The sequence below is a fragment of the Mya arenaria genome, chromosome 16 (assembly GCF_026914265.1).
Source record: "Mya arenaria isolate MELC-2E11 chromosome 16, ASM2691426v1".
NCBI lineage: Eukaryota > Metazoa > Mollusca > Bivalvia > Myida > Myidae > Mya > Mya arenaria.
The window spans coordinates 30,962,830-30,984,559 of NC_069137.1; the positions used below are offsets into that span (position 1 = coordinate 30,962,830).

At 37.5% G+C, this 21,730-nt stretch overlaps 1 protein-coding gene across 1 annotated transcript in view; it reads left to right on the forward strand.

Moving 5' to 3' along the window:
* Positions 1-20,877, forward strand: part of LOC128222117 (talin rod domain-containing protein 1-like) — a 47,406-nt gene extending 26,529 nt beyond the window's left edge. Inside the window, exons 3-6 of the mRNA XM_052930975.1 lie at positions 4,959-5,054; positions 9,112-9,729; positions 13,777-13,875; positions 19,821-20,877. Of these exons, the coding sequence (XP_052786935.1) occupies positions 4,976-5,054; positions 9,112-9,729; positions 13,777-13,875; positions 19,821-20,245 (1,221 nt within the window). The 5' untranslated portion in view covers positions 4,959-4,975 and the 3' untranslated portion in view covers positions 20,246-20,877. The remainder of the gene's footprint in view (positions 1-4,958; positions 5,055-9,111; positions 9,730-13,776; positions 13,876-19,820) is intronic.
* Positions 20,878-21,730: the final 853 nt, after the last annotated feature.

Sequence of the window (21,730 nt, forward strand, 5' to 3'; positions counted from 1 at the left end):
ATGTTTTTGACAAAAGTTTATCATTTTAGCGTTTCAAAACATCGCGCGATATATAGATATTAGTAAACATTATTTGGTAATGTTTTGCAATGGGAGGCAAAAAATAATAATGCTACATAGTTTTTGAGTTAGTGCGGTAAGCATTCCCACATCTAAACTACTGGAAAACGACATCGGATTCATAAAAAAATAGTTATTTGATAAAAACACAATTTTCTGTTAAACAAAATAAATTATTCTTACTTTTAAGCGGTGTTTAATAATTGATAAAGATGAAATCTTCATTATTTTTTACACCTGGCCATGAAAACTGTCGGTCAGACGGACTGACCCCATCACAAATTTAGTCGGACTGAGTCAAAATTTACTTTTCGCGATGTTTGTGATACACTAAAGAATGTCTTGTTTACGTTTTTTGTTATTTGCTATATTATCTCCGCAAGAGAAGAGTATTTACTAAACATCATTATCATACAGTTAGCAAAATCACTCATTTGATACTATGAAAATATTATTTGATTTTTATGCCCCCACAAAGTGGCGGCATATAGGGTTGCCCTTGTCCGTACGTGTTTGTGACCATAATATCTTAATCAAGTTCGATAGTCATGGAAATCGCTTTAGTCATTTAGGAGTTACGGCCCTTTTTTGCCAAAAATACTTCAAAAATATATGTTTCCAATCTAATTCTTGAAAAGTATGTGTCCAATCCTCACCAAACTTTACATACATGATTGTGACCATAATATCTTGATCAAGTTCGATAGCCATGGAAATCGCTTTTGTCATTTAGGAGTTACGGCCCTTTATTTGCAAAAAAAGACTTGAAAAATACGTCCCGAAGATTGTTTCCGATCTAATTCTTGAAAACTGTTTGTCCAATCCTCACCAAACTTTTAACACATGTTTGTGACCATAATATCTTGATCAAGTTCGATAGCCATGGAAATCGCTTTAATCATTTAGGAGTTAGGGCCCTCAGATTATCCTGAATAATCATTATGGCTTATTTTCTGTGACAAAAAATCGAAGTGGGGGCATCCGTGTCCTATGGACACATTTCTAGTTTTTATTACTTCTGCAATGAAAATAAAACTATGAAAACATCTATGCTAAAACAATAAACAAGCAATCTTTATACAGTGAGTAAATATAAGCATAGCTTAGGTTGTATGGGGTCCTTCTCTAGATTGCTCAGCATTTTACATTTGTATGAGTTCTTCCATTTGGTGAAACATTCAGCGCAACATTTTTAGCTAACTATGCGAAGAATAAGTGGACTATACTACTCGCCCCAGCGTCGGCGTCGGAGTCGGTGACGGCGTCCGGTTCAAGTTCTAGGGCAAGTTGGGATTTTCACTTATAAGTCCAAAACCCTACATTCAATTGACTTAATACTTCACGCAGTTGTTCAGGGCCATCACATGATGAGGTTAGATAACTCTATATTATTCTTTACACAGATAATGGCCCCTGATTTACTATGGAACTTAAGTTAAAGTTTTAGGGCAAGTTGGAATATTTATTAATAACTTCTATATCCTTTGTTCAATTGACTTAATACTTCACACAGTTGTTGAGGACCATCACACAATGAGGTTACATAACTCCATATTATCCTAAAAACAAGTTATGGCCCCTGATTGACTTAGGTTAAAGTTTTAGGGCTGGTTAAAGTTTTAGGGCAAGTTGGGATTTTCACTTAAAACTCCAATACCATTCATTTAATTGACTTAATACTTCACACAGATGTTCAGAGCCATCACATAATGAGGTTAGATAACTCCATATTATCTTTTATACAAATTATGGCCCCTGATTGACTATCGAGCTTAATTAGGTTAAAGTTTTAGGGCAGGTTGGGAAATTGTTTAATAACTTCTATACCCGTCATTCAATTGACTTAATACTTCACACAATTGTTCAGGACCATCACCCAATGAGGTTACATAACTCCATATCCTTAATACAAGTTATGGCCCCTGATTGACTTAGGTTAAAGTTTTAGGCAAGTAAAAGTTAAGGGCAAGTTGGTATTTTAATAAAAACAAACTTCTATACCGTTCATTAAATGCACTTAATAACATTCAAAATTATTAACGACCATCTTACAACAAGAAATATAACTCCGTTTTAAGCCTAAATACAAATAATGGCCGTTGATTTTTTATTTTATTTTTCCTTTGAAAGGCATATTTGTATATTCTTAACCACATTTTCATAATGGGAAATCAAGTTATTTGAATGACTTTCGTCATTGTTTGGGCGGGCTGGTGGGAGGGCAGCATCAAAGTCACCTTATGTATCGAATAATTTTAGTTACGTTTGACATAAAAAGACCAAACTTGGTATTATTACAGCGTTATTGTATTTTTAGTCAAAGCGGAGTAGTCGAGTGCGCTGTCTCTACGACGGCTCTTGTTATGTGAATGATGCCTTATCGGAATGCATAAAGATTTACACATGTATTGACATAATTTTGACGTTTGTATTCATGCCAATTAAAGACAGAAATTAAAGTGATGGCATGTTTGCATTAACTATTGAACCATTTAAACTAGATTCAAAAATCTTATCAATAATCTTCCTGTGCTAAATGAAGCCAAGGAAACAAATCGAAGTGTGAAATTCTTACCTGAGCTTGCGAACATGACATTGAGCCAAGCAAACAAAACAAAGTGTGAAATTCTTACTTGGGACCACGAAAATGATACTGAGCTTGGAGAAATATCGACCCTCAAGAAATCGAGTCATCCGACCGAATTGTATATGAACGTATTATAGTGAAATGAATCGGTCTTTTAATCTGGTTCAAGTCAACGAAGATATCAAGCCATGAGATATTGAGCCAACAAGTTTTGACTGTATATATATTAAGCTGCTTTATGAGTTAACAAATTCACAATAAGCATGTTATCCTAATTATATAGATGAAATGCTATCAGTATCAAATGAGTATGAATCATGGGTATGAAACATGTTGAGAATGCAACAAGGTTTTATTGTTTGCCTGATTTGGCAATGACATCATTATACTGCATGTAGAACGGAATGCAGAATAACAGAAAAAGACTACATCAAAAATGGTGTGCATTTTATTACACCCTGCACTAAATAATTTTCAAATGATGTCATCTTTTCAATTGTTAATCACCTCTCTGTTTAAGTAAAAGGCTGGTGCCAGGCCTGTCTATAGCATAATGAAACCCTCTGTTTTAGTGTTAGGCTGGTGCCGGATAAAGGCATGTTTGTAGCTTTATGAAACTCTTTAATTTAGTGTTAAGGTGGTGCCAGATATAGGCCTGTTTGAAAATTTCAAAAATTTCTCTCTAAGCATAAGTGGTTTGAGATGAACACCTTTTTGTAGCTCTCTGTATCTCCTCTGTTTTAGTGCATGGCAGGTGCCAAATAAAGCTTTCAGAATTGAATCTCTGTATAAGCGTAATAATTTTTCTAGTTGAAGGCCTGTTTGTAGCTTTCAGAATCTCCTTTCTGTTTAAGGGTAATGTGGTTGCAATTTGAAGGCCTGTTTGTAGCTTTCAGAATCTCCTTTCTGTTTAAGGGTAATGTGGTTGCAATTTGAAGGCCTGTTTGTAGCTTTCAGAATCTCCTTTCTGTTTAAGGGTAATGTGGTTGCAAGTTGAAGGCCTGTTTGTAGCTTTCAGAATCTCCTTTCTGTTTAAGGGTAATGTGGTTGCAAGTTGAAGGCCTGTTTGTAGCTTTCAGAATCTCCTTTCTGTTTAAGGGTAATGTGGTTGCAAGTTGAAGGCCTGTTTGTAGCTTTCAGAATCTCCTTTCTGTTTAAGGGTAATGTGGTTGCAAGTTGAAGGCCTGTTTGTAGCTTTCAGAATCTCCTTTCTGTTTAAGGGTAATGTGGTTGCAAGTTGAAGGCCTGTTTGTAGCTTTCAGAATCTCCTTTCTGTTTAAGGGTAATGTGGTTGCAAGTTGAAGGCCTGTTTGTAGCTTTCAGAATCTCCTTTCTGTTTAAGGGTAATGTGGTTGCAAGTTGAAGGCCTGTTTGTAGCTTTCAGAATCTCCTTTCTGTTTAAGGGTAATGTGGTTGCAAGTTGAAGGCCTGTTTGTAGCTTTCAGAATCTCCTTTCTGTTTAAGGGTAATGTGGTTGCAAGTTGAAGGCCTGTTTGTAGCTTTCAGAATCTCCTTTCTGTTTAAGGGTAATGTGGTTGCAAGTTGAAGGCCTGTTTGTAGCTTTCAGAATCTCCTTTCTGTTTAAGGGTAATGTGGTTGCAATTTGAAGAACTGTTTGTAGCTTTCAGAATCTCCTTTCTGTTTAAGGGTAATATGGTTGCAAGTTGAAGGCCTGTTTGTAGCTTTCAGAATCTCCTTTCTGTTTAAGGGTAATGTGGTTGCAAGTTGAAGGCCTGTTTGTAGCTTTCAGAATCTCCTTTCTGTTTAAGGGTAATGTGGTTGCAAGTTGAAGGCCTGTTTGTAGCTTTCAGAATCTCCTTTCTGTTTAAGGGTAATGTGGTTGCAAGTTGAAGGCCTGTTTGTAGCTTTCAGAATCTCCTTTCTGTTAAGCATAAAGCTGGTGCCAAATAAAGGCATGCTTGTAAATTTCAGAATCTCCTCTCTGTTTAGCATAAAGCTGGTGCCAGATGAAGGCCTCTTTGTAAATTTCAAAATCTCCTCTCTGTTTAGCATAAAGCTGGTGCCAGATGAAGGCCTCTTTGTAAATTTCAGAATCTCCTCTCTGTTAAGCATAAAGCTGGTGCCAGATGAAGGCCTCTTTGTAAATTTCAAAATCTCCTCTCTGTTTAGCATAAAGCTGGTGCCAGATGAAGGCCTTTTTGTAAATTTCAGAATCTCCTGTCTGTTTAGCATAAAGCTGGTGCCAGATGAAGGCCTTTTTGTAAATTTCAAAATCTCCTCTCTGTTTAGCATAAAGCTAGTGCCAGATGTAGAACTGTTTGTAAGTTTCAGAATCTACTCTCTATTTTAGCATAAGGCGGGTGCCGGATGAAGTCGGGTATGTCTTCTCATCATGCCCATGCAGTGGCTCGCCACTGTGAACACACACAGAACAAAATACACACAGGTGAGCTCACATCTGCTATACTTTATAATCTCCTGCTTGTTATCCCCCGCCGTATCAAAGATTTCGGGAGGGAGATATTGTTTTGGCATTGTCTGTCCGTCATTCCGTCCTTCTGTCCGTCCTTCCTTCCGTCCGTCCGTCCGGTACCATATCTTGGTAGGCATTGATCAGAAAATGATCAAACTTTGTCAGAATGTTTCCCTTGATCAAATCTCGACCACTATTAAAAGTGGATCACTTGGGGTCAAAAACTAGGTCAATAGGTCAAATCTTAGAAAAAAATTGGAACATAATAGAGGCATTATACATGGTCAAATATTCATTAAACTTAATCAGAATGTTTTCCTTGATGAACTCTTGGTCGTAAATAAAACTTGGTCACATATGATTGAAAATTAGGTCACTAGGTCAAATCTTAGAAAAATCTTGTCCAGAACCATATAATGGTAATTATTGGTCAATTTGTGTTCAAAATTGGTCATTATGTACCCCTTGAAGAAATCTTTCAAAAATCTTGGCCAAAACTATTTTATGGTGGTGATTGGTCTGATTAAGTTCAAACATGGTCAGAATGTTCTTTTGGGTTAATTTTCAACTGCGTTTTAAAAGTGTGTCATATGGGTCAAAAACTAGGTGACTAGGTCATAACATAGACATCTTGGGAACACTCTAGAGGCAATACATCTGCTCTAATTTCCATGAAACTTAATCAGAATGCCTCAATGAAATCTTGGAATAGTTTGAAACTAGTATGTAATGTGGGGTCAAATCTTATAAAAAACTTGTGGACACTCTAGACGCTATAATTTTTGCAATATATCTGGACCAATCTTCATGAAACTTGATCAGAATGTATGCCTTTATGAAATCTTAGATTAATTTTGAACCGGGCAACATGGAGTCATAAACTAGGTTTTTTGGTCAATTCTAAATGCTACATTATATACAATATTTTTTTTTATTTCAAACTCATATATATATATATTTCATCAACAATTTATTTCCATTCCTTTACTTAGCCCAATCAGGCGGGGGATATCAATTCAACGAATTTGCTTGTTAACCAGGTTTTCCAGAATGACATAACAGTACATTGATGTTCAGGCGGTCAGGCAGACAGCATCAAACTTACCTATGAAGCTGATTAACTTTAATTAGGGTTGACTTATCTTGGCCTTACTCTGTATTTGTGGCCCCTTGGGTCAAAGTCAAGGTCAAGGAAACTGTTACTTAAAATAGGAAAATGGTTAAACTTGAATATCTTTAGTTAGGGTGGAAATATATTGCCTAAACTTGGTATTAAGAAAGAGTTTATGGATACCTTCCATGGAATTGCATTTTGGGACCCTGGGGTCAAGGTCATGGTCACTGTCGCAAAAAATAGCAAAATGTTGAATAACTTTAGTTTTGGTGGACATATCTTGGACCTTTTATTGTATTGCATTGTTTACTTAAAATAGAAACAAAATGAATCTGAATCTCACAGTTAAGGCTGAAGTTCTTCTGTCAATCATTGAAAGCCTGGTTTCAGTGCATTGCTGCATATCTTAGTTTAATTTTGGAGGAGGTTTATAGATTGGTGTTGTCTGTCAATTTCTTTCAGTCTGAGGCCTATTAAACTTCTGTGTAGAAATTAATTAATCAAATGTCAAGTCAGAATATACATTGTGCACTTTTGAATTACACAGATTTTTATGAACAGATCAGTAACATAAGAGGTTTTGTCTTTTAATTAATGAAAAAAGCTAATCTTTGTAAGTCTAAAACCATTCCTATAAAATTAATAACAAAAAATTATGAAACTTATTTGAAGTGTGAATATCAGTTATCGCTGTGTCAATCAGTCATACTGTCCATCCATTTTTTATGCTTTTTCTAAATTACTTAAATTCGTTAAAGATATCAACTTCCAACTTCAAAAATTTGCTCGCATTAAGAATACACTGCTTTTATTAAACAGGTTTTCATATAGTGACACCTGCATGTGCTAAAAAAGCTTGGCTAAAGCTAAGCTAAAAACATAGCAGTATTGGCCCCAAAAAGACACAGCTTTTGAAACAAATGCAAAATAGCTTATCTTTTTGTCGAAAAAAAGCACAGCTTTGTGCAGTATTGGCCAAAATAGTTTTTTTCAGAGAAAAAGCTAAGCTTTTTGGCCAATTCTGCAAAAAGCTCAAATCATTTTTTGCGGTATTGGCCAATTGAACAATTTATTTGATGATCAAATAAAAAAGCATGGAAGCTCTGTGGGCCATTGGGCCATATGCCCATAACTTAGATTATTCTAACACATTTCAAATCCCACTGTTAATTTAGTTGCTGTCCAGCTACAACTAGACAAGTTTTAAATGTCAGTTAGTATTATTTGTAACACAAAAAAACCCCCATCAAATCAAGAGGGGTGTATTGCTTTGTACATGTCGGTCGGTAGATCGGTCGGTTGGTCAGTCCATCGGTAGACCAAAGCTTGTCCGAGTGATAACTGAACAATGCCTAGACCTATGGTCATCAAACTTGATATGGAAGTTGGGCCTGACAAGTAGATGACTCCTATTGTTTTTAGGGGTCATCAGACCAAAGGTCAAGGTCACAGTGACATTAAATGGTAAAAGTTTTTCAGAGTGATAACTCGACAATGCCTGCACCCATGACCCTCAAACTTGACTTGGAGGTTGGGCCTGACCAGTAGATGATCCCTATTGATTTTAGGGGTCAAAGGTCAAGGTCACAGTGACCTTTAAAGCAAACTCGACAGTTCCTGGACCTATGGTCATCAAACTTGACATGAAGGTTGGGCCTGACGAGTAGATGGCCCACTTGACTTTGGGGGTCATCGGGCCAAGGTCAAGGTCACAGTAACCTTTAACCCAAAAAAGTTAACAAATCTTCTCCCAGTGATATCTCAACAATGCATGCATCTATGATCATCAAACTTGACATGGAAGTTGGGCCTGACCAGTTAATGACCCTTATTGATTTTAGGATTCATCAGGTCAAAGGTCAAGTTCACAGTGACCTTGAATGCGAAAATGTTTTCAGTGATAACTTGACAATGCCTGCACCCATGGCCCTCAAACTTGACTTGGAGTTGCATTTGACCTGTAGATTACCGCTCATGATATGAGGGGTCATCAGGTCAAAGGTCAAGGTCACAGTGACCTTGAAAAAAAGCATGTCTTTGTGATAACTTGTGAATGCCATGGCCCTCAAACTTGACAATTAGATTTTTGGTGACCAGCGGATGACTCCTGTGGATTTTTGAGGTCATAGAGTCAAAGGTCATGGTTATAACACACTAGATATCCTCACACTTTGAATGGACATAATCTTAAAACTGCCTCAACGGCATCCAATGTCAGTGACAAATCAGCTGTCATTTCGGTCCATGCATATTTCATTCAATTGTCCATATAATCCTGACAACATGGCGCTCGGGGGGGGGGGGGGGGGGGGGGGGGGGGGGGTGGGGGGTTGGGGGGGGGGGGGCATAATGTTTGACAAACATTTCTTGTTTTAATTACCCTTTGCATAGCTTTCCATAAATTTCTTGAAATGTTGGGTTCTTCATCATCCAGCAAGGCATTTTAATTGTCAAATTTTCTCCTAACTGAAATCAATTTTTAGAATATTTTAATGTGTATTTTAAATAAAGAAAACTATTTCTAAATCATAAATACATTATATTATTTGAACAGTGAGATTCTTTCATTAGGAAAATGAAATATGTTGGGAAATAAAACACATTTTATAACATACTGGTCCTGGGTCCGTATTACAGAAGCATCTTATGTAATTTCTAACAAATTTTAACTTAAGTATAAAATTTGGAAATGTTATAAACCTGCAAAAAAATGATTCTTTAAAATGAATTTTACATTTTTAAAAACTTCAGTGTCCATAATTTAATTGCAGAATTGACACTATGCATAACACTTTCTACCTGTGTAATTAAACAGTTAAGGAAATTGTTGAATTTAAGGAAAAGGTAAAATCTTACCTTAAGATGCTTTTGTAATATGGCCCCAGACCTAAAATATTTCTGACTCTTTGTCACCAGTGGCTGAGCTGCTGCTGTTGTCTAGCCAGTTCCGACCAATCAGAACAGAAAACACAAGTGCGGTGGAGATGTGTTTGGGGTCAGCACAGGAACAGATCAACTCCTCGCTGACCATTATCCTGGAGATAGTGGCAGACCTTGCAAGGCTTGTGGCTGACCTGAATGCTCGATGGAAGGTTGTGTGTGACATGTTGTACAGACTGGGCGACGCGGTCACAGTTCTGGTTGAGCTTGTGTATTTCGTTATGTATGAAAAGTTGGAGCCGGTGGTAGACTTGAGTACAGCATTGATTGATAAGTACTGCACATCATACGCAGGCCTAGAGATCAAACTAAGCTGCGTGCAGTTGAAGCGGGCAAGACTGGATGAGCTTAACGCCACATTTATAATGGACATCTGTTCAAATATTTCGAAGTACATCTCTGTGCTGACTGAGCAGTGTCGGGGAGCCAGTGAGGCGGGGCCAGACACAGGCACCAGGGACCAGTTCAAACTGGCAATAAAGAGTGTGACATGTGCAGCCGGGGGCCTTATAGCAAGCATTAAAGCGTACAAGAATGACCGCTCACCCCGACACCACACACGTGTAGTCACTTTTTGCGAACCCGTACTGGCAGGTAACTTTCACGTCTCCAACAGATGGTGACTTGCTGAATTATTAAAAGAAATAAACTAGTATGCGAAGTAGAATTATTAGGCCACACCAAACTGATGTTTTCAACCCATTGATTTATGGCACCTATTATTTTGAAAATGTTAAAAAACAAAAAAATCGTTATTTTTTTTGTGCAACCGCACCTATATTTCACTACAAATAGATTTTTTTGAAAACTGCAAAATAATTGATTATATTTTCTACCCAATGTTCACACCTTTTTCTCAAGCAATGATCAGCATACTTATAAATCTTATTATTATCTTAGAAATTTGGTTTATTCATATTTGTACTTACTACAATGAGTAAAAATTACTTTTTGAAAATTAACCAATTGTCCAATAGAGATTAAGTTATAGTATGTTCAAATGGGTTAAAGGGCAATTATCTTGATTTACTGTTCTTCTTTATATTGAATATAAGAACATAGAACATTTTTTCGCATTTCTTTCTCTTCATTTTTTAACTCACCTGTCACTTTGTGACAAGGTGAGCTTTTGGGATCGCCTTTTGTCCGGCGTCCGTCGTGCGTCGTCCGTCAACAATTTACTTAAAAGACATCTCCTCCTTAACCGCTGGGCCAATATTAATAAAACTTCATAGGGATGTTCCTTGGGTGGTCTTCTATCAAAGTTGTTCAAAGAATTCAATTCCATGCAGAACTCTGGTTGCCATAGCAACCAAAAGGAAAAACTTTAAAAATCTTCTTCTCCCAAACCACAAGGCTTAGGCCGTTGATATATGGTAGGTAGGATCACCAAATGGTCCTCTACCAAGATTGTTCAAATGATGGCCCTTGGGTCAAAATTGGCCCCGCCCCGGGGGGTCATGGGTTTTCTCTATATGTTTATAGTGAAAACTTAAAAAATCTTCTCCTCTGAACTTACTTGGCCTAGAGCTTAGATATTTGTCATGATTCATCGTCTAGTGGACCTCTACAAAGTTTGTTCAAATTATGGCCCTGGGGTCAAAATTGGCCCCGCCCGGGGGGGTCATGGGTATTCTCTATATGTTTATAGTTAAAACTTCAAAAATCTTCTCCTCTGAACTTACTTGGACTAGAGCTTAGATATTTGGCATGATTCATCGTCTAGTGGATCTTTACTAAGATTGTTCAAATTATGGCCTTGGGGTCAAAATTGGCCCCGCCCCCTTGGGGGGTCATGGGTATTCTCTATAAGTTTATAGTGAAAACTTCAAAAATCTTCTCCTTTGAACTTACTTGGACTAGAGCTTAGATATTTGGCATGATTCATCGTCTAGTGGACCTCTACAAAGATTGTTCAAATTATGGCCTTGGGGTCAAAATTGGCCCCACCCCGGGGGTCATGGGTATACTTGATATGTTTATAGTTAAAACTTCAAAAATCTTCTCCTCTTAACTTACTTGGACTAGAGCTTAGATATTTGGCATGATTCATCGTCTAGTGGACCTCTACAAAGATTGTTCAAATTATGGCCCTGGGGTCAAAATTGGCCCCGCCCCGTGGGGTCATGGGTATTCTATATATGTTTATAGTTAAAACTTCAAAAATCTTCTCCTCTGAACTTATTTGGACTAGAGCTTAGATATTTGGCATGATTCATCGTCTAGTGGACCTCTACAAAGATTGTTCAAATTATGGCCTTGGGGTCAAAATTGGCCCCACCCCGGGGGGTCATGGGTATACTTGATATGTTTATAGTTAAAACTTCAAAAATCTTCTCCTCTTAACTTACTTGGACTAGAGCTTAGATATTTAGCATGATTCATCGTCTAGTGGACCTCTACAAAGATTGTTCAAATTATGGCCCTGGGGTCAAAATTGGCCCCGCCCCGTGGGGTCATGGGTATTCTCTATATGTTTATAGTTAAAACTTCAAAAATCTTCTCCTCTGAACTTACTTGGACTAGAGCTTAGATATTTGGCATGATTCATCGTCTAGTGGACCTCTACAAAGATTGTTCAAATTATGGCCTTGGGGTCAAAATTGGCCCCGCCCCGGGGGGTTAGGGTATTCTCTATATGTTTATAGTTAAAACTTCAAAAATCTTCTCCTCTGAACTTACTTGGACTAGAGCTTAGATATTTGGCATGATTCATCGTCTAGTGGACCTCTACAAAGATTGTTCAAATTATGGCCTTGGGGTCAAAATTGGCCCCGCCCCCTTGGGGGGTCATGGGTTTTCTCTATATGTTAATAGTGAAAACTTCAAAAATCATCTCCTCTGAACTTACGTTGCTTAGAGCTTAGATATTTGGCATGATTCATCGTCTAGTGGAACTCTACAAAGATTGTTCAAATTATGGCCCTGGGGTCAAAATTGGCCACACCCCGGGGCTGATGGGTTTTCTCTATATGTGTTATAGTGAAAACTTAAAAAATCTTCTCCGAACTCACAAAGACAAGTAACGTCTTAATTTAAACTGGATAACATATTTAGTACACATACCAATTTTCAATATGGGCCACATACAACAATTAATAACAAATATACATATATAGATACACACGTAAAATCAAGTAGTGACAAGAGCTTAGATATTTGGCATGATATATCATCTAGTTGACTTGTACCAATATTGTTCAATCTTTGGCTCTGGGGTCAAAAAATGGCCCCACCCGGGCGGCAAAATCTTCTTCTCCGAAACCAAAAGGCGAAGGCCTTAGATATTTGGTATGAAGCATTGTTTATCGGACCACTATTAAGATTGTTCAAACTTTAGCCCTGGGGTCAAAATTGGCCACGCCCCGTGTTCATAGGCTTAGGTTTTCAATATTTGTATATAATGGAAGAATGTGCAATATATGACAGGTGAGCGATTCAGGGCCATTTGGCCCTCTTGTTTATGAAAAATGACTAAATTGTAGTTTATTTTATTTTCACTTTGGCAAAAATCTGTGGAACAAAAAAAATATGATTTGGTGAGGCATTCGGGTTTTTTTTTTGTTCCCTAGTTAACTTGTACCTTTTCTTTTTATGCTTTTCGATGAAATATGGGGTTTTAACAGTGAAATAACAACAGTGAAAATATCAATTTGATATTTTCACTGAAAAATGAGGAGTGAAAATGTCAACTTTTAGAACTACTTTTAAATTCCTTTGTAGTTACTTGCCTTGACCAAAACAGAACACTAAAAAAACGTTTATAAATTTATAAAAATATATATTTGAAAATTACCAAATTACCGTTTATTACCTGTTAACCCGTTTTTCAAACATTTTCTTGATCTTGAAGCTGAATGTTCGAACATTTGCTTTCATACCAAACAAATTACAGACGAAAACAACTGTTCAAACATAACTAGAATTTTATATCATTGTTCAAATGTATTTTAAACTGTTTGCCTTTGTAATACGAAAAATGAGCTTCCCAGAAAATTCACACAATAATTTACAGATAATCCGATATTTTTTACCCCACACACGCCTTAAAATTTGTCAACAAACTAGTGTGGCATTCACTCTTTACCTGCAAAACAAACCGGTTTTCAAGCGAAACAGACTGGTCTCTGACAGTAAGATAACTGAATATTTATTTACTATGAAACACATGCAGTCTTAAACTAAGAAGAATGTTTAAAATCCAACGAGTATCCGCATTTGTTTTGCTAACACATTTGACCTTCCAAATTTTCATTCATTAAATAGCGGCATAGTAATTTGGTTATGTATTCATGCCCCTATTAAAATAAAATTGTTTTTTATTTTTTGAAACATATGTGCACTTATGCTTCGCCACTTGTGAAAATGTTTTTCTATGACACTCGTGAAATAAAATACGATCTTACACTGAAAAAAACAAATTTCCTCTATTACTTTCATTTTGAAACTGAAATTATTAACTTGGTATTTTCACTTCTTTTTAATAATATGCCCAATCTGTTGTCAATTTGGACAAACCGTATAGGATATCATTTAAATAAATGAATTTTACTTTTGGTCTCACACTTTATAGTAAAGTAGCCCAGTTATATGGCTGTGTTCACTAGACCATACATTATTATCCACATTCTTTGATTCCAGCAAGCTGTGCCCTGGTAAGCCTGGCAACAGAAGAGGAGTTTGTGGGTGAGGGGAGAGAACTAACTCCTGAGGAGAAGGATGTACAGAAGGCTGTGTTTGGTAAGTTCAGTAACAAGAATAACTATATGGGGGAGGGGAGAGAACTAACTCCCAACATGAGTATCAAAGGTGAATTTATTGGGTAAGGGAGAGTATAAGTATCTCCCATGGACGAGAGTGTAAGATAGGTTAATTCCAAACCGAGCATAGGGTGTTTTGCGGAAACGAGGTTTACCGAGTTTCCGCAAAACACCCTGTGCGAGGGTAGGGATGAACCCAGCTACTAATAGTCGAGCGGCTATGGTAGATGCTTTTTCTCCCACCTCAGTTAAACAAAATAAAGTAAAAATGATTTTTTTTTTTTGCTGGAACTATTTTGTGCTTATTGAAAATAAGTGCGTATTGATATGCGATAATTCGTGGTTGTCATGGATTTGTGCGCAGTGATTCAGATTATGTTAATAGTCAAATCGGTCTTTCAATAGTTCTAAGGAGAGTGAAGCATTATTTATTAAAAGGTGCGTGAAAACTGTTTGATGGTGACTTGAAGCGAGAAATAATAAATTAGCGTTCTAAATATTGCTACAAGACAAGGTTTCCATGATACTACAGACGACAGTCTTCAACAAGGGAGGTAATAACAATGTGGCGACCATTAAAAAGGAGTTCCATACAGGCATTTTATTTTCGCCCGTCGGCAAGATAAGAATTTCTAGCATGGTTAAATTATTGGATCTACTTATCTGAGGTGGGAGAAAACTAACTCTAAACATGGGTTTCCAAGGCCGTGTTTGGTAAGTTTGAAAACAAGGATGAATTTATGGGGGAGGGGAGAGAACTAACTCTCAACATGAGTATCCAAGGCTGTGTTTGGTAAGTTTGGAAACTAGGATGAATTTATGGAGGAGGGGAGAGAACTTACTCTCAACATGAGTTTCCAAGGCTGTGTTTGGTAAGTTTGGAAACTAGGATGAATTTATGGGGGAGGGGAGAGAACTAACTCTCAACATGAGTTTCCAAGGCTGTGTTTGGTAAGTTTGGAAACTAGGATGAATTTATGGGGGAGGGGAGAGAACTTACTCTCAACATGAGTTTCCAAGGCTGTGTTTGGTAAGTTTGGAAACTAGGATGAATTTATGGGGGAGGGGAGAGAACTAACTCTCAACATGAGTTTCCAAGGCTGTGTTTGGTAAGTTTGGAAAGTGTTTGGTAAGTTTGGAAACTTGGATGAATTTATGGGGGAGGGGAGAGAACTTACTCTCAACATAGTATCCAAGGCTGTGTTTGGTAAACTTGGAAACTAGAATGAATTTATGGGGGAGGGGAGAGAACTAACTCAACATGAGTATCCAAGGCCGTGTTTGGTAAGTTTGGAAACTTGGATGAATTTATGGGGGAGGGGAGAGAACTTACTCTCAACATAGTATCCAAGGCTGTGTTTGGTAAACTTGGAAACTAGGATGAATTTATGGGGGAGGGGAGAGAACTAACTCTCAACATGAGTATCCAAGGCCGTGTTTGGTAAGTTTGGAAACTAGGATGAATTTATGGGGGAGGGGAGAGAACTTATTCTCAACATGAGTATCCAAGGCCGTGTTTGGTAATTTGGAAACTAGGATGAATTTATGGGGGAGGGGAGAGAACTAACTCTCAACATGAGTATCCAAGGCCGTGTTTGGTAAGTTTGGAAAGTGTTTGGTAAGTTTAGAAACTAGGATGAATTTATGGGGGAGGGGAGAGAACTAACTCTCAACATGAGTATCCAAGGCTGTGTTTGGTAAGTTTGGAAAGTGTTTGGTAAGTTTAGAAACTAGGATGAATTTATGGGGGAGGGGAGAGAACTAACTCTCAACATGAGTATCCAAGGCCGTGTTTGGTAAGTTTGGAAACTAGGATGAATTTATGGGGGAGGGGAGAGAACTAACTCGACATGAGTATCCAAGGCTGTGTTTGGTAAGTTTGGAAACTAGGATGAATTTATGGGGGAGGGGAGAGAACTAACTCAACATGAGTATCCAAGGCTGTGTTTGGTAAATTTGGAAACTAGGATGAATTTATGGGGGAGGGGAGAGAACTAACTCTCAACATGAGTATCCAAGGCTGTGTTTGGTAAGTTTGGAAACTAGGATGAATTTATGGGGGAGGGGAGAGAACTAACTCAACATGAGTATCCAAGGCCGTGTTTGGTAAGTTTGGAAACTAGGATGAATTTATGGGGGAGGGGAGAGAACTAACTCAACATGAGTATCCAAGGCCGTGTTTGGTAAGTTTGGAAACTAGGATGAATTTATGGGAGAGGGGAGAGAACTTACTCTCAACATGAGTTTCCAAGGCTGTGTTTGGTAAGTTTGGTAACTAGGATGAATTTATGGGGGAGGGGAGAAAACTAACTCTCAACATGAGTATCCAAGGCTGTGTTTGGTAAGTTTGGAAACTAGGATGAATTTATGGGGGAGGGGAGAAAACTAACTCTCAACATGAGTTTCCAAGGCTGTGTTTGGTAAATTGATATTTCCTACTTTGCTCGTATACGTGTATTTTGTGAAAACTAATTGGTAAATAATAGAATTATGTGGCAGATGTTCAGCTATCAAAACTCTGCTTATGACACTTATACAGATTGGGGCTGTTAGGCGACTATAAATCAATTGCTAGATTTTTATCCCTGCCCACCTCTTTTTACTGCCTCCCCTGAAATATAATTGACTCAAATTAAAAGGTTGAACTTAGGTCTGTATTTACGTATCAGTCCAGTGATCTCCAGCAACAGTGTTTATGCATACCTATGGTGCCAGTGTAAACATTAACATGTAAAGAAGGAGAATTGTTATGATTGTGTTTGTGGTGCGTCTAGAAACACAGGTATATGGTCCCTTATGCATTAAGAAAGTGCATGAACACATAAAAAACAATAGAAAATAAAATGTCACCAACCGCCCCCATTTAAAAAAAACATTGGGATGGAAATCTAGCCATTAATTATGTCCCCCCGAAAGGAATTGGGGAAACATATTGTTTTTGCCCTGTCGTCAGTTAGTCATGACAGTTAGTCAGTCAGTCAGTCCATACGTCACACTTCGTTTCCACTCAATATCTTGAGAAAGCTAAGTCCCAGGAATGTCATAGTGGTATGCAGGTTGGTCATGACCAATAGATGACCCTTTTTTGATTTTGGGATCAGCAGGTCAAAGGTAAAGGTCACAGTGACGTTGAGGGAAAAAATGGTTTCTGCTGATTTACTAAACAATGCTTGCACCTCATACTTGATATGCCAGTTGGTCATGACTATTTAATGACTTCTATTGATTTGGTGGTAAGTAGGTCAAAGGTCAAGGATGGGATATATAGGTCGCAGTGACAGTGAGGTAAAAATAATAACTGCTCATTAACTAAAAAACACTTGAACCCAGGAACTTCATTCATGGTATGCAGATTGGTCATGACCAGAAGATGACCCCTAAATTATATTGTCTATGGTCTAAGTACAAATTTCATGTCGGTCATTGATTATTTCTTATCTACACCCACACAATGGGGGAGACAAGCACTTTTTCATTAAAAAAAGCAATGATTATCGCTAGTTTATATTTGCTTTTGTTGACAGTTTGTATAATCTCACCAGAACTGTCATTAAATTTGATATGTTAAATTATGCACCTAAGCTGGGATAAGAGGGACCATTCATTGTGTTTTGTTGGCAATGCACCAGTACAGTTACATTGTCTGTATAATGCTGTCTGTATATCGTGCATTTAGTGAAATTTAAAACAACACTGTTTTTTTATGCCCCCACAAAGTGGCGGCATATAGGGTTGCCCTTGTCCGTACGTACGTCTGTCTGTCTGTACGTACGTACGTACGTCCCGAAGATTGTTTCCGATCTAATTCTTGAAAACCGTTTGTCCAATCCTCACCAAACTTTAAACACATGTTTGTGACCATAATATCTTGATCAAGTTCGATAGTCCTGGAAATCGCTTTAGTCATTTAGGAGTTACGGCCCTTTTTTGCCAAAAATACTTCAAAAATATATGTTTCCAATCTAATTCTTGAAAAGTATGTGTCCAATCCTCACCAAACTTTACATACATGATTGTGACCATAATATCTTGATCAAGTTCGATAGCCATGGAAATCGCTTTTGTCATTTAGGAGTTACGGCCCTTTATTTGCAAAAAAAGACTTGAAAAATACGTCCCGAAGATTGTTTCCGATCTAATTCTTGAAAACTGTTTGTCCAATCCTCACCAAACTTTTAACACATGTTTGTGACCATAATATCTTGATCAAGTTCGATAGCCATGGAAATCGCTTTAATCATTTAGGAGTTAGAGCCCTCAGATTATCCTGAATAATCATTATGGCTTATTTTCTGTGACAAAAAATCGAAGTGGGGGCATCCGTGTCCTATGGACACATTTCTAGTTTTGTTTTGTTTTTCAGTACTCGAGTATTGAATTAGTATTTTAGTAAATAGGCAATAAATCAAGTACTCATTGCCATCACTTGTATTTTTATTATGCCCCCCTTCGAAGAAGAGGGGAATATTGCTTTGCACATGTCATTCGGTCCATCGGTAGACCAATGCTTGTCCGATTAATAACTAAATAATTCATGGTCATCAAACTTGACATGAAGGTTGGGCCCGACCAGTAGAGGACCCCTATCAATTTTAGGGATCATCAGGTCAAAGGTCAAGGTCACAGTGACCTTTAATGGTAAACGAATTTTAAAGCATGTCAGAGTGGAACTCAACAATGTCTAGACCAATGGTCATCTAACTTGACATGGAGGCTGGTCCTGACCAGTAGATGTCCCCTATTGATTTTAGGGGTCATCGGATCAAAGGTCTAGGTCACAGTGACCTTGAATGAAAAAAGGTTGTCCGAGTGATAAATAAATGCCTGCACCCATGGCCCTCAAACTTGATTTTGAGGTTGGGCCTGACCAGTAAATGACCCCTATTGATTTTAGGGGTCATCGGGGCCAAGGGTCATGGTCACAGTGACCTTTAATGGTAAAAGGATTTTAAAAACTGTCCAAGTGGAACTCAACAATGCCTAGACCAATGGTCATCTAACTTGACATGGAGGCTGGTCCTGACAAGTAGATGACCCCTAATAATTTTAGGGGTCATTGGATCAAAGGTCTAGGTCACAGTGACCTTGAATGAAAAAAGGTTGTCCACGTGATAAATCGACAATGCCTGCACCCATGGCCCTCAAACTTGACTTGGAGGTTGGGCCTGACCAGTAGATGACCCCTATTGATTTTAGTGGTCATCGGGGCCAAGGGTCATGGTCACAGTGACTTTGAAGGCAAACTCAACGATTTCTGGACCTATGGTCACCAAACTTGACAACACAAAAAGTTTGCCTGTGTGATAACTTAACAATGCCTGCACCCATGGCTCTTAACGCGTCATTTAGGTTTTGGGTGACCAGTTGAGGAGTCCTATGGATTTTGAGGTCAAAGGTCATAACTCATATTTGTCATTAAAATTTTGTCATATTTACTTATTCCCTGCTGCTAAGAGGATACATTTTTATCTGCATCAGTCATCATTTAAACATTATTAAAAACTATATCTACTATCCTCACACTTTGAATGGTCATAATCTTAAAACTGCCTCAAAGGCATCCAATGTCAATGACAAGTCAGCTTTCATTTCAGTTCTTGCATATTTCATTCAATTGTCCAAATAATCTTGACAACATGGCGCTCAGGGGCAAACATCTCTTGTAGATTGTTGATGTTAATGCTTTCACTTTAGCTTTGTCAAAATTAAAAAAAAATATTTACCTAAAAAGTACACTTGTTACTAGTGACAAAACAAGTGTGTAGCATGGATTATTATTGTGGCTTAACAAATTTTAATGTATGCTCCTTGATGAATTGTGAAATGCAGATGAACATGGGTAAACACTTGCAGTGTTTTTGTTATCTTTCATAGCTTTCCTTATGATGTATGATATTGTTAACATTGTATTGTGTTGTATTGCAGGTCCGTGTATGAACCTTGTGTCTGGGTGTGTACAGCTGTGCAAATCCCTACGAGACTTCACCTACGACACAGGTAATTCTCACTACACACACAAGGTGCGGTCATGTCACTCATGTGTCCTCAAATCCAGCAACCATCTCAAACACGAACTCCAGAAACGTTTTAAAATGGATTTTCAAGTGAAAGGCTTAAGTCCATTAAAGGGGGAGAACTTCATAAAAAATGGTGACTCCTCAGACAGTCCCCGAGAGTTGATCCCCTTTGGGAGAAGATCGCCTATACCAAGTAGAGTGGAGGATGATGGGAAAGATGGTGGTGAAGGGCCACATGACCAGTCTCCTTCATCAACCCTTGCACCGTCTGACATCACCACGACAACCCTCACTGCCTCGGATATCACCACATCAAGTGTAGTCTCCAGATAGATTGGGAATGGTCATTACACTTCTCTTGAATATAAAAAGTTGTCACAACATTTCTGTAAATTCAACTTGAGTGCTCTGTATTTTCCAGTATTGTGCAATACAACACATTATAACTAGGGATTCATAAAACATGCAAGTTCAAACTCTCATTCTGTTCTGTTTGTTTTAAGGGCCATGACCATATTTAAAGCAATGAATCTCTAGTCTTCTTCATTATGGCGTTTATTAAAATATTTATTTCTGTCTCAGGCATATAAAAGAGATGTTACTACATGTAATGTCTATCATCAGAATGTAGTATTTCTAACAAAATTGAATATAATATGTTTTGAGACTCAAAGACTAAGAACAATATGATTAAGTGTTTAATGCATAGAAGTGTATGGAAGGAATATATTACATGTCACCTTTGTTTTCTGGAAGTGTATGGAAGGAATAGATTACATGTCACCTTTGTTTTCTGGAAGTGTATGGAAGGAATAGATTACATGTCACCTTTGTTTTCTGGAAGTGTATGGAAGGAATAGATTACATGTCACCTGTGTTTTCTGGAAGTGTATGGAAGGAATAGATTACATGTCACCTTTGTTTTCTGGAAGTGTATGGAAGGAATAAATCACAAGTCACCTTTGTTTTCTGTGTTCTGTTGAAATTGTCTGAAACTTAATTCTCATAAGCTTTCATTTTCTTGACTTGAGCAGAACATATTCCCCAAAACTTTGAACAAAGAAACAACAGTTATGACATTTTTAGAACTATATCATATGCTATTGCAACAATATACATGTAGATGTGGACTTCTGATGTTTTATTATGTAAAAGGTGAATATTTAAAAATATGTATTGTTTGTATCATCTTGGAGTTTGTACATGATTATTCTATAACATACAGATTGAAAGCTGGATGAATGGTATTAACTTGTGTAAATGAATAGCTTCTTGTTATCTCACTGTGTTTTGGATGATATATCTGTAGTTGTTTGTTTAACCTTGGCTTGTTGAATCTCATTAGTTCGACTATTCGAAGAATAAGGAGGGCTATACTACTCGCCCCAGCGTCGGCGCCCGCTTAAAGTTTTAGGGCAAGTTGGGATTTAAACTTATAAGTCCAATACCGTTCATTCAATTGACTTAATACTTCACACAGTTGTTCAGAGCCATCACATAATGAGGTTAGATAACTCCATATTATCTTTTATAAAAATTATGGCCCCTGATTGACTATGGACTTTAGGTTAAAGTTTTAAGGTAGGTTGAGATATTTATTAAAGTTTTAGGGCAAGTTAAAGTTAAGGGCATGTTGGGATTTTGATAAAAAAAACTTCTATACCTTTCATTCAATGCACTTAATAAAATGCAACAAGAAACATAACTCCACTTTAACCCTAAATACAAATTATGGCCCTTGAATTTTTTTTTTTTTTTTTTTTTTTAACTTTATTTTTATTTCTTTTGAAAGGCACATTTTTAGCTCACCAGAGCACG